Source organism: Rosa rugosa, chromosome 6, assembly GCF_958449725.1.
Source record: "Rosa rugosa chromosome 6, drRosRugo1.1, whole genome shotgun sequence".
Lineage (NCBI taxonomy): Eukaryota > Viridiplantae > Streptophyta > Magnoliopsida > Rosales > Rosaceae > Rosa > Rosa rugosa.
Genome location: NC_084825.1, coordinates 48360556 through 48372713, shown reverse-complemented (window position 1 = coordinate 48372713; position 12158 = coordinate 48360556). Strand labels below are relative to the sequence as shown.

The window sequence follows — 12158 nt, the reverse complement described above, 5'->3', positions numbered from 1 at the left end:
TCTATTTAATTGATACAAAAAAAAAAAAAAAAAAAAAAAAAGGTTTCTGAATGATTTTGTAGCTATATCTCACGTTCGGCGTTCATATGTCATGATAATGGCCTAAAAATAGGTTATATAGGTCTAGGTTTCTAAATAGTTTTGTAGCCATGGAGATATTAATCACAATACGAGTATTAGTGTATCACATACACGAAGACATGTCTATCTGAAGTACACACCACGCCGGGATACTAGCAAATAACCTCGTTAGAGTCAATAGAATCATTATTGGGATCTGAAATAAACATATAAGAAATATAATCATAGCAGACTTTTTACAAAGTTTCGAACCTCTTCTTTCTTCATGAATAGAGTCTAGGTGAGTCAAAATCAAACCTTTTCGACTCTAGAGAAAAAACTAGCACCCCAACTTCTACAATTACTATACAATAGCCAAAATGCCAAATGACTTGCCTTTGAAAGCATTTGAAATGGAACAAAAAATGAGATCAGATGCCAAAAGGGAAACCTTGTGGAGGGTTCCTTAACTTCATAGAGTTCATGAGTTCATGCAGTTCTCAGCAATCACCTTTTGTCTATTTCATGAGGTAAACTGATGCACCACTGGCCTGTTTCACAAGGCAAAAGTTATGAATGTAGCAGGAATATGCAGAACAAAAGATCAAAGGAAAAAACAATTGTAGCCAAACAATAATGAGAACAAATGTGGGGGGAGAGAGAGAGACCGATGGTAGGTGTGCCAAGATCCAGTTCTAACAGAATTGTCCCATGATTCACCAAGAAAATCAGAACTCTCACTGTCTGAGTCTTCATACAACTGTTATTAAACCATAAGACGAAAAAAAATTAGTTTATGAGCATGAGCATACTGGATAGAAACAATCAGAATGATATAGATAATTATCAAACCAACCAATAAACAAGAAATGTATTATGAATCTTGAATCTTAATGCAATCCACACCTCACCAAACTTCCCATTGTTCCCAGCTGTATTTGCAGAATCTGCTTCATCATCTACCTGCGAGCAACCATCTCATCATATATTCAATTCTTGGATATGTGGGTAGGGGAAGAGTAAGATTTATACATTCTGGAGATAAGCTAGAGGGTCTACATGCATTAATATCAAATTGAACACATGCAATTGAAGTAGAGTAACACTAAGTTTGTAACATCAGATAAAGGATACAACTTTGAAAGAGAGGACAGTTTTTCCTCATCCAATTGGTATCACTAAGACAAAAAATAACTTGAGACCATACATGATGTCAACTAAATGAATCACTCACTTCAGTGAAGGTGGCTATGCACAACCAAACCTCTTCACATGTAAAACTATAGATGAAGCGCACATAATGGTCATCACCTACTACATTTTATATCATGCAGAATTCTTGAAACTAAATTTAACTAAATTACAGAAATCCTCACTAGAAATTGGGAACATGATTATCACCAAAGGGAATCACCATTCGCAATTACACAGAACCATACACAAATGGAATAGAAGAAAGAGCAAGAAAGTCATTAAAATCTATCTTCAGCAACCACTAAAACAATCGAATATATCACTACAAATATGAAATACATCCCCTATATATCAAACTCTATCCCTGATATGCCTTTTTAACTCTCCAATACCATATATTCAGAACTTAGTTGGCATCCATATACCTTTAGCCCATCATTTGATTCTTTGAGCAAAGCTTTCTGATAAGCCTCATCAATCCTCTCTGCTTCTTTGACATATGGTTGCCTCTCCTAAACAAAAACAAATTCGAAACAAATGTGATATGTTCCCCCAAAGTAACAACAGGGTAGGACTAATAAAGTAATAAGCATCAAGATTCACTTGTACAGTTTTACCTTCTCGGACATTTTCTTCCACACCTCAAACCCGTCTCGATTAGTCTCAACCCAATCTCCACCCTTCCTGGTCTTTGTAAACTCTTTCCTGATAAACCCACAAAATTAAACCCAAAACCTTTCCTCATCAACACAACAGAATCACAAAAAGCAACACAATACTCCAAAAATTACATGAAGAAATGAAAAGGCGCCATCACAACTAGTTGGTCCCAAAAGCTCTGCTTCTCCTCAACATCATAGCCTACACCTTTAAACCTCTTCACCTCCTTGTTGGGTTCACACTCATGCATCACAGCCAAAGCAATAGGCACAGAAACCCCACATTTATTACTGCACAATTCACATTTAAGAACCCAAATATTTCACCCAAAATATAAAGGAGAGTGAAAAAAAACTAAACAAATGCCATACCAATTTTGAAAGGCACTTCCATCTGGGGCACGAGGGATTGCACGGACTCTTTTCCGGGTCCTCCTCAGATTCACCATTGAAGAAAGCTCTGCAACTTTTTTATTGTTTTGCTTTGTTGGGTTCGAAACTTTCCGATTATTAATAGGACTCTGCTATTATTTACTGCGAGTTGAAAAGACGAGGTTCACTGTTAATCTTTTTCCCTAAAATGCAGCGCCGAGTGTTCATTGCCCGCGCAACGCATTTTACGGAATAGTGCGCCAGCGCGAAAAGACGTGCACGGTAGTCGAGTGATGTGTGAGTTTTCTAGCTTGCGCGCTACAGTGTTGGGCGGGAAGCGGTGAATGCTGTAAATTTCGAGAAGTAAAAAAAGTTATTTCCCGCGGTGAGTTAGAAAACCCGCGAATGTAAATGGCGCCTGAATTTTCAATTAATCAAATGACATTCCTCGTACATACCTCGATATGCTACCGATGTTCTATTTTTTTTTTTTTTTTTTTTTTTTTAAGAATAAAAGAAATCTTTATTTAAACTAGCTGTCTTCATACATACTTTGTATGTGTAATAATTTTTTTTTTCTTAAGAAATGAAAAAAAAAATGAAATAAAATAGTTATTGCAGAGAAAAAATAGTGGGAGAGAGAATGGGTTGTGGGATAAATTTTTTTTTATTTTTTTTTTAATAAAAATCTATTTTATAATTGTTATGTTTATTCTTGTGATTCAAAATTTTTGATTTTGGCTGATAAGACATTTTCTCTTAATAATAATATAGATAAACAACGAATACAAACTATGGAAGTGACAAGTTGTGGTTATTCTCTTATCCACAATTTGAGTAATGAGAGCACCACAAATAACTCTAGAATAAATGTGCGTTACAGGTACAGAGTAAATTGTTAAAAACAATCATCATAAGCCAATTAAACACAACCACAAACCACTTGAATTGCCCTTCCACTCAGACTACATAGCGACTCTCTCTTTTCAGCTTGGTGCCTAGAGTTCATCTTGGATTTTTAGAGTCCATACTACAATCATATATACATACAACTTTTTCAACTACTTAGATAAGTTTTCAAATAAATTATCAATATAATTCATAAGTTCATTGGTAAAAGTATAGTATTTCATAAGTCATGAAAGATGAAAAGAATAAAAATGTTCACACATTCGGCAAAAATATATTGAATAGCGTTTTATAATATAATTAAATGTTTTCACATTTAAATTCTATGAACAAATTAGATATCACGCTAAATAATCACTTCATTTCTCACTCCAATAAATAATACAGATCAATCGATACAAAATCACCTATACAGATTGAAACCCTATAAAACAACTCCTTCAAGACACTAACAAAACCATACTCAATACCAAGGAATTCGAAATATTAAAAAATATATATGTATGTTGGTACCAAATCACTCAGTCTAATGTGTCCCATTGGCGTTCGAAGTTTGCATCTTTTTCTTACTTGGCCTTGACAAGGGAAGTGAAATCTGGATGAAACCAAACTTCTTCCTCTGTCGATCATTCCCATCTTTCTGCTCAACTTTTGAAGGACATGTCAGATCCTCCCTCAGTGCATGAAGCATTTCACTCAAAGCCACTCTATGTGTCTCAGCATGACCGCGATCCAATTCCTTTTTCGGAACAAAATCTTCGGGGAGAACCTGTTTCCTGCTAAGTACATCTCGCAGTGAAACGTTTGGCCTTAGAAGGGGCTTTGAACGATGGAGATCGTTTGCTAGGACTGATGACCTGCTCATCTCATTAATGGGAGAATTCCGGGGGTAATTCGATGGTTGGAAATTGTTTACGTTGCTTGTGTTATAAGCCACCTGTCCCTTACCATGCTCTGGCACCAAAATCTGTAGAGCCTCTTCAGCAGCAAGTTGCTTCCGATTCGCGAGTTCTACATTGTTCAATGCCTCCTCCAAGAATTGCTTACTGTAATTGACTTCTTCTGTTGCTTCCTTCAACTTCTTTAGTATGGCCAATTTGGATGCATTAGCTTCATCAATTTCGAACATGGCATCTGCTAGCTTCTTCTTGAACCAGCCATGAGCTTCTTGAGCTCTTGAGCTTATAGGTGATTTCATTCTCGAATTCAAGCTCAGTTTCTCCGGTTCCGGAAGGACATACCCTGATGAGCTCTCACAGTAGCTCGTTAGAGCCCTGAGGTCAGCAAGAGCAACAGCTTCTGCTGCCTTAGCTGCTTCTTCCATCTTCTTCGCCGCAACCCACCTCATTTCAGCAGTCTTCTTCATGCTGGTTTTGGCCTCAAAATTCGAAGCTTTGGCCATTTTCTTAGTCTTGGTTTCTGCATCATCAGCTGCTCTTGTCTTCACTTTTATGCTATTCATCTCCTCCTCTAGTGATGACACCCCCGCAAACTGTGAAGTCAACCTCTCCCGGGTTTTTTCAAGCAAAATTTTCTCGTTTTGCATCTTCTTGTTCAAAGATTCAACAGAAGATTGAATCACCCCTAGGTCATTGATCGTGTTACCGAGGTTCATTTTCGCTTGTTTCAGCTCCATCAAGATCAGATCAGGTGAGGAAGAAGGGTGATTGGGACTTGAATTTCCCATCATCATGAAATTATTTTCCTTGTTCATTTCTTTGATGGCAGGGGATGGTGACATGTGCTCTGCTTCTGAATGGTACTCTGGTGGAACTGTCAAGCATTTCAATGCTTCTTTCTGCAGCTGTCTCTTTAGCTCCTCCACAATTCTCTTTGTTGTTGCTAGTTCTTCTAAAACATCAAGCGTCTCTAGCTCTTTTACAATCAGATCCTTCTCCAACTCTGCTGCTTGTTCCTCAACTTTCTTTAAGTCAAACTCTTCACCCCCATTCTGCTTTTATAAATTCCAATTAAACCAAGAACGACACCCAATCAAACCAAGAAGAATTATGAAAGAATATACACTACTTTTAATTCATGAATCACCATTTAAACTACTAAATAACACACACAGTAAAGACAGAGAGACGAGAAAATTCTTCTGCTGGGTATACATGTTATATTGTCGAGCTCTCAATCCAGTATCACATTCGGAAAAGCTACTATCTAATTAATTATCTAGATTAACCGCTAGACATAGCAAGAAGTGCATATAACAGTGTGTTTGTGATCATCTGGACAGCTAAATTCTGCAGTCAGAAACAAGGCATAGAATTGTTGTATAAATGAAAGCAAAGAACTTCATATACAGACAAAGTTCAAAGCTATGGATCAAATTGCCAACCTTAAAACTCTATCAACTTACATGAAGGTATAAATTTTTCAACTTGGCAACAAACTTATCATACTATACTAGTAACTGTGCTAAAGAATTGTAACAAAATGTGTGAAATTGTTATTGTATAGTTTTCGTGGAAAAAAGACACGCTTGCATAGTAAGACATGTAACACTTACATAGTTTTCTCCGAGCTTATAGTATGGTATCCAAGACCCGCTGCCGCCAAAACGGGTCACAGCCTCCTTGACCGAACCGAAAGGCGGCGACGTATCAATCTCGGCCCTCAAACTCACCCTCCTTATCCCGGGCGGCGGACTCGGCGACAATGAACCTCCTCCATGACCAGCATTCGTGTTAAACTGAAACATCTCGGGCCCGGAGTCGGACCTTATTTCCTTTATACCGGGCGTGCCCGGAACCGGTTCGGCTGCCATTGCAGAAGAAACCAAGTCAGCTTAGTCAGTCCTTCACAGCAAGAAGAGATTAATAAGGAGCTTGGGGACAAAACCCATCATCGAAAGGAAGCACCTTGTGTGATTTTATGTGGTACCGAGGATGATGGGTGCGTGATGATGATGCTGCCTTGGGTGGGGGTCCGAGTCACGACTCGGTCGGTAAACCGGGTCCTGTAAAAGGTGGTGGTGCAGTAGAAAGCGTTTCTTGGGATTCAGTGTGGAATGGGATTAACTGTGATGGGGTACGTGGTGTATGAGGATTGGAGGAACATAAGTCGTTGATTTTGTTTTTTGACTTTTGGTTTATTTAGGCCAATGGGTAGGTTACACGTCGGAGATTGAGTGTAGGTGAGAAGGAGGGGATCTGGGTGTTGACCAGTTGACCGGGGTCACCTTTTTGCTGAATTTGCGAGCGTGAATTGCGGGTTCTTTGGGAAAGCCATGTTAACCCATGTTGCGGTTATGATTGACTTTCTAAAGGTTCGTTTGGTAAGTAACTTTAGTTTGGTGTGTAGATGATCAAAGTGATTTTCATTTGATTTTTTGCTTTGCACAAAGTAAAGGTGATAAAAGTGAGAAAACATACATGCCTTTTCTTTTCTTTTCTTTCTGGCGATTGTTCGAAATTTAAAGATGATCATCATGTATCGAAAGATCAATTAGAGGAGTTTTTTTTTTTCTTTTTCCCGATAAGGATCGGTTAATTTTTGGATCCTTCTTTGATATCAACTTTAATCATGAATCACTATTTAACTTGAGATAAGTTTTAATTTGTTATTTTTTTTCAGTTGTTTGAAATACTTGGTCTTTAATTTCCTTTTTAATTTTAAATCAGAAATTTTAATCGATAACATGCATTCGCAGTATTGTAATATCATAATTTGATATGAGAAAAATAATAACCTTTCTTCTTCTTTTTTTTGTACATGTTCTCTTAATTGTAACATTCTGCCTTAATCACCAAGACATGTAATCAAACTCCTACCCATTTGATGTATAGAGTTCATCATTGTCAAATGTGAATTTCAGGGAAGCAGACATTCTTGATCGATGAACTACTTCTTAGTTCTTACTTCTCACTATGTAAATTGGCTTTCTTAGGCTGGGTTTTTGCTTTTAGCAGCGGCCCAACAATGCTGCTGATACTGCCAGCGGCGATTCTTGGGCCTTGTCTGTTTTGGGCCCTTTGTTGGTTTGTGATTTGGCTCATTCTTCCGGTGCTCATTTACATTGAATTAAATTAGATTAGATTAAGGATTTGATTCTCGTGTAGTGTAAAAAATAAATAAATAAATTACACGCCATCTATTATTCTTTTGGGAAATTTTTACCAACAGTACCCACAAATGACTACTGAATGAGTGACTCCGAAGTTCGGTATATTTTCTTTCAAACAAATCAAAACGATACATGAACATAATTTTGACCGAAAATATGTACATGACATTAATAACGCCGTTAGTCCTATGTCATTATTCATTTTTTTAAGAGTAATTTAGCATTTCCTACTCTCTCTCTCTCTCTCTCTCTCTATGGGAACTCCGATCTGTAGTCTGCAGTACTCTCACAAATCCAACTCACTCATGAGCTCACCTTACACATTTCCAGCAAAACAAAACAAAACACAAAACCTCAAACTAACTTTTTAGTGGGTACTTCCATTCACCTTCAACCCCAAAAGCCAAAATCCATTTCAATCATCTGAAGCCTATCATCTTGTCCTCACTCAATGAGCTAGGTTGTTGTTTTGCTTGAATCTTATTATGGGATTTGTGAATGGGGTGCGTGTGCTCTACCTTGGCTGTCAAATTCGCCTTCTTCCCTCCATCTCTTCCCTCTTCATAATCCTCGCCCGAAACGCCTGACCCAAGTGACCTAAGTTTGGGTTTCACCACCGCAAACCGCGAAAACGGGCAATATTCCTCGGGTCAACTGAAAATACTCGATGGAACAAGTGTTGATGAATCACTTTACTTCTATGAATTTATTTAGAGAAAGTACAATTCACAACACGAGATTTGCTAAAGCAGTGTAAACCTCTCCACTGAGGAAACTTCACTGCGTGACTTTTAACGTAGCCAACACGAATAAACAATCCAATATGAATCAAAGGAGTTTACAATATACAAGTAGTGTTGTTCATAACAAACACTTTCACTTAGCAACAAATGCCAACTTGATTTATAATTGTTCTAACTCCTAACTAACACAATAGACCTTTCTAGACAATCTATCTTCAATCCTTCCCTGCTCTTGATCGAATCACTGATCTTGAGAATGATTTATGAGCATGATTGATTATGCAAATGAACATATGAAACACATAAATGAGAGTTTTCAGAAAACGATTGAAACACGAATACTAATGATTCAATAACCACAATTTTTTCAAATGGAAAATCTCTACATCGAAAATAGTTTTCAAAACCTTTTATAGGGAAGCAAGACTCCCCCTCAATCAAATCTTATCTTAATTACAAAATAAGATAAATATAGAAAGGTTTTTAAAACTGTTTTGAACAAGTAATCGGATATGCATACAAAAAGAGATTTTGAGCATAAGTACAATTAATGCATATCAATTTAGAATCATGCAAATATGATATGAATTAAATACACCTCTATCTCAAGATCAGTGAATCAACCTCTTTGAATCTCTCTTCATGATATGATTCTGCGATCTTCTTTTCCTTGCTTTAGGTCACCGAGCAATTAGGAGAGATAACCTCCTTATTCTTTGCATGTATGTTTTCCTTGAGATCTTGGGAAAGTCATGTGTTGAGGGGAGTAGTCCAAGTACTTACAATCTCCCCCTTTGGGCAATCCCATTCAACATATGACGATTTTTCATCTTGGTATTCCTGCATGTTATGTTTTAAACAGACATATACATATTGTGAACGAAAGGTGCTAACTTGGAAAAAGGAATCAGTTTCCATCCTTTTCCTATCCAAGTTGCCAAGATAAAACTACTTAATACTAATAATAATAAGCATCCCAAGATCTGTGCTTATGCACTTACAACTTCAAAAGAAAATAACTTTGTCCATAAAAAATTAAAAGTGCAAAAACAGAAACATCAATAAAAAATCTTTACTTCTCCCCCTTTGAATGGGAGGGCACGTCGAACTCCTCAATAAGTTTGGTGACTTGGTCCAGAAACTCTTCTTCATCAATGGAATCCGAGCTCGCCTCTGGGGCGATAGGCTCCTGATATTCCTGCATGACGTTGGAAGGACGGGGAGCGTCAAACCCGGGAGGGTGGCGCTGCATGTTCCGGATCTCCTGTGTGAGGGTGGTCAGAGCATGACGAGTACGAACCAGAAGAGAATGCATGTCGTCCATGTCCGTAGTAAGGCAGGCAATTCGCCAGTCGGCCACCAAGATCTGGTCACGGAGACTATCCAGAGAGACAGGAGGAGGAGCAGCAGAGGATGCATCAGAGGAGCGAAGAGGAGGGCTCCGACTGCGTGCACGATGCATGCCGGGATGGAGAATACCGGCTCTGGCAGCGGCCTGACGGCCTTCCTCTGGAGGAGGCAGGCGGCGATGTCCACCAAGTCGAGTGGTTTGCTTTGTGCGAACCATGGGGAGAAGGCAGTTGGTGAAAGAACCTGCACATCCGAGGGAGACAAGAGAGGCTATATATATTGAACCAGTAGGGTTAGAAAACCAAAGGTTACACCGGTTGGGATATCGTCTCAATTGGGGAAAGGAATTATGACAATTAGTGTTCCGAGATACACGCATGCAACTTACTTCTCCCCCTCAACTTAGGCTTAATCAATAAGGAATTTAAGTGCAACCAGATGGCAAGCAAAGAAACACTACAAAAAAATTGACTTTTTACTACGGATGAAAAACGTCGTAAAAATATGAAAAAGCGTCGCAAAAAGTTTTTTACGACGGCTTTGCGACGTTTGAGCACGCGTCGCTAAAAAACGCGTAGCAAATGTTTAACCATTATTTACGACAGATTACACACGTCGTAAATACTATTTCTGACGGATTTTGCGACACATTTTTGTATGTCGTAAAAAATGCACTATTAGTCAAAAATTTATTGGCGACATTAGAGTCCCGTCGCAATTGTTCTATTTTTAAAAAAAAAAATTTAATTAAAATCTACTTTCATTCTACTAATTTCCATACATTACAATATTGATGTTGTTTCCCAGTTATGGTCATAATATATATCATATGATAAAAAACAAATTTATATTAATAACAAATTGACAAATACAATTATCTCCAATTGAATGTCAATAGGAAATAATATCATGAAAATAATCATGAGGTCGTTTTTGAACTAAAATAAGAGCACCCTTGTATTCTTATTCCTACTAATATTGAAACCAACTGCCTTCAAGCTATTCAGAAAAGTCTTCTACACGTAGATGTCAATCCAGTGGAAGATATCCAAGTGCTTCTTGTCTTCTTGATCCCATTCGTATTTCTCTTTTTCTATTTCCCTGGGCAGGCCAATGGTGTCTTACAGAGACTCTCTGGTAATGATGTTCTCTTTTTATTGACACCTCTTGTAGTAGTAAAATCTCCAAATTTAATCTGTACATTGCTTTTGGGCTTATGAGTCTAGTCTAAGGTCTGCATGTTCACAAGATCTTAGGTTAGTTCACAGTAGAGACATCCAAAATTCATTGATCTGAGCTCAATTAAAGATGATAATAGTAACCAATAAAGTCTAATAGAATACTAAAAGTAGAGTATTAAAGATAACCAATTGCAAATATATTGTAATTGATTATGCAAATGGTAGCTCACAAAGTAATACAGTAACCAAACCTAGCAATAACCATGCATTATGTAAAGCTGCTGAAGTAAAAGCCAATAGATCGAAATGATATTCTATGCTGACACAAAGACACAAAGGAAATTCCCAGTGCAGTAACCATTTAAATTAGAGGAGAAGAGCATACCTCCACTCACAATGTTTGTGAAGCTCAGATGACAATGAGGTGGTGTCACCTGCATCAAGCAAAAGCATTAACTTATTGTCAGTTTGACACAATTCTCTTGCTATAAGGAAAAAAGTAAAGTCTGAAGTCCTCGTTCTCTAATTAACAATACCTGAAAATTGGTAAGCCCAAATAAAATGCATAAACAAACTACACAAAAATCTTTTGTAAACATCTCCTGCACGCTTGGAACTTAAAATACTCCTACCTTATTTATTCAATTGAGTATCAACAGACTCTCAGCATTCTCCAAATGCTTCAATCTCCCTTGGTCATCACCACCCATGGAGGCCAGCTTCGCCCTGTCTAGAGTTCATGGCTTTTTCAGCTACATGTAATTCAAAAAGAACTCATATAATATACAAATAAAACCCATAAATTATCAAAGACAATGTCAATAAAAACAAAAACGTCAAGATTTAACTGCATAGAAAATCTAACACCCCCTTTCAAATACCATTAAGATAATCAGAGTATTCTAAAACCTTAGTTGCAGCGACAATTTTTTTCGAAAACGAAAGGTCACAAGTCAATTCAATCACCCAGTAATTCAGATTGCAAAATTTGATGAATCTTACCGAACAAAATAGCATCAATTACCAAATACACTTCAAGTAGACAAAAGCATCAATGGGTTTTTAGCCCCAGACTCTGATATATCCATTTCTGCACATAAAAAACTAGAATTCATTCCCAAAATTGGAAATTAAGTGATGGAATTTGAAGAATTAAACAAAAACAAAAACAGGATACCATTGGAGATCGATATACAGACAACCCCAAAGTGAATGTCGAAATCAAATTGGAAAAGCAGCAGAACAGAAATCATAGATACATCCAGGCGAGTAGATTCGTCAAACCACAACCGTAAACATTATTAAGAGAATTGAATAAGTTTACCTAAATTAGACGGACAGCGTGTTAGTTTCTGAAATAATAGAACTTCGAAAACCTTAACAAGAGCAAAGAAGTAACCTCATTCAGAGAGACAGAAATCTGGGGAGCGGGTGAGACCGTCTCAGATAGGAGAGTGGGCGAAAAATAAACGACGAGAGATTTCATGGAGAGTGCGTGGGCGGCTAATGCGTGAGAGGGTGAGATCGTCTCAGATAGGAGATAAGAAAAAACCCTTTTTTTTTTTTTTCACCTTCAATATGTCGCAAACGAACATGTTTTCCTTTATTTACGACAACT

The 12158-nt window shown here is 37.5% G+C and overlaps 2 protein-coding genes and 1 long non-coding RNA gene across 3 annotated transcripts; all 3 read right to left on the bottom strand.

Annotated features, from left to right (window-relative positions):
* Positions 1-283: 283 nt before the first annotated feature.
* On the bottom strand, positions 284-2422 carry LOC133718721 (uncharacterized). The gene is made up of 7 exons (XM_062145589.1): positions 2286-2422; positions 2046-2204; positions 1872-1959; positions 1680-1766; positions 967-1023; positions 729-820; positions 284-611 (listed from the first exon to the last, which is right to left on the bottom strand). Exons 1-7 carry the CDS (start codon positions 2360-2362, stop codon positions 584-586), a joined length of 588 nt encoding a protein of 195 aa, XP_062001573.1. The 5' UTR covers positions 2363-2422; the 3' UTR covers positions 284-583.
* Positions 2423-3535: 1113 nt separating this feature from the next.
* LOC133717829 (WEB family protein At2g40480) lies at positions 3536-6068 on the bottom strand. Its single transcript, XM_062144572.1, has 2 exons — positions 5710-6068; positions 3536-5145 (listed from the first exon to the last, which is right to left on the bottom strand). Exons 1-2 carry the CDS (start codon positions 5965-5967, stop codon positions 3721-3723), a joined length of 1683 nt encoding a protein of 560 aa, XP_062000556.1. The 5' UTR covers positions 5968-6068; the 3' UTR covers positions 3536-3720.
* A 4207-nt stretch (positions 6069-10275) lies between these two features.
* LOC133714237 (uncharacterized) lies at positions 10276-11850 on the bottom strand. The gene is made up of 5 exons (XR_009848507.1): positions 11718-11850; positions 11543-11630; positions 11173-11266; positions 10926-10974; positions 10276-10593 (listed from the first exon to the last, which is right to left on the bottom strand). It is a non-coding gene; the product is annotated as an uncharacterized LOC133714237 (long non-coding RNA).
* Positions 11851-12158: the final 308 nt, after the last annotated feature.

Bases quoted from the DNA above. Each gene is read 5' to 3' on its own strand.
- LOC133718721 (XM_062145589.1), bottom strand. From the start codon at position 2,362: ATGGTGAATCTGAGGAGGACCCGGAAAAGAGTCCGTGCAATCCCTCGT. The intron at 1,960-2,045 runs GTAATTTTTGGA...TGGGTTTATCAG, and splicing joins GCGCCTTTTCATTTCTTCAT to GAAAGAGTTTACAAAGACCA. The intron at 1,767-1,871 runs GTAAAACTGTAC...GTTTTTGTTTAG, and splicing joins GGAAGAAAATGTCCGAGAAG to GAGAGGCAACCATATGTCAA.
- LOC133717829 (XM_062144572.1), bottom strand. From the start codon at position 5,967: ATGGCAGCCGAACCGGTTCCGGGCACGCCCGGTATAAAGGAAATAAGG. The intron at 5,146-5,709 runs GTAAGTGTTACA...TTATAAAAGCAG, and splicing joins ATAAGCTCGGAGAAAACTAT to AATGGGGGTGAAGAGTTTGA.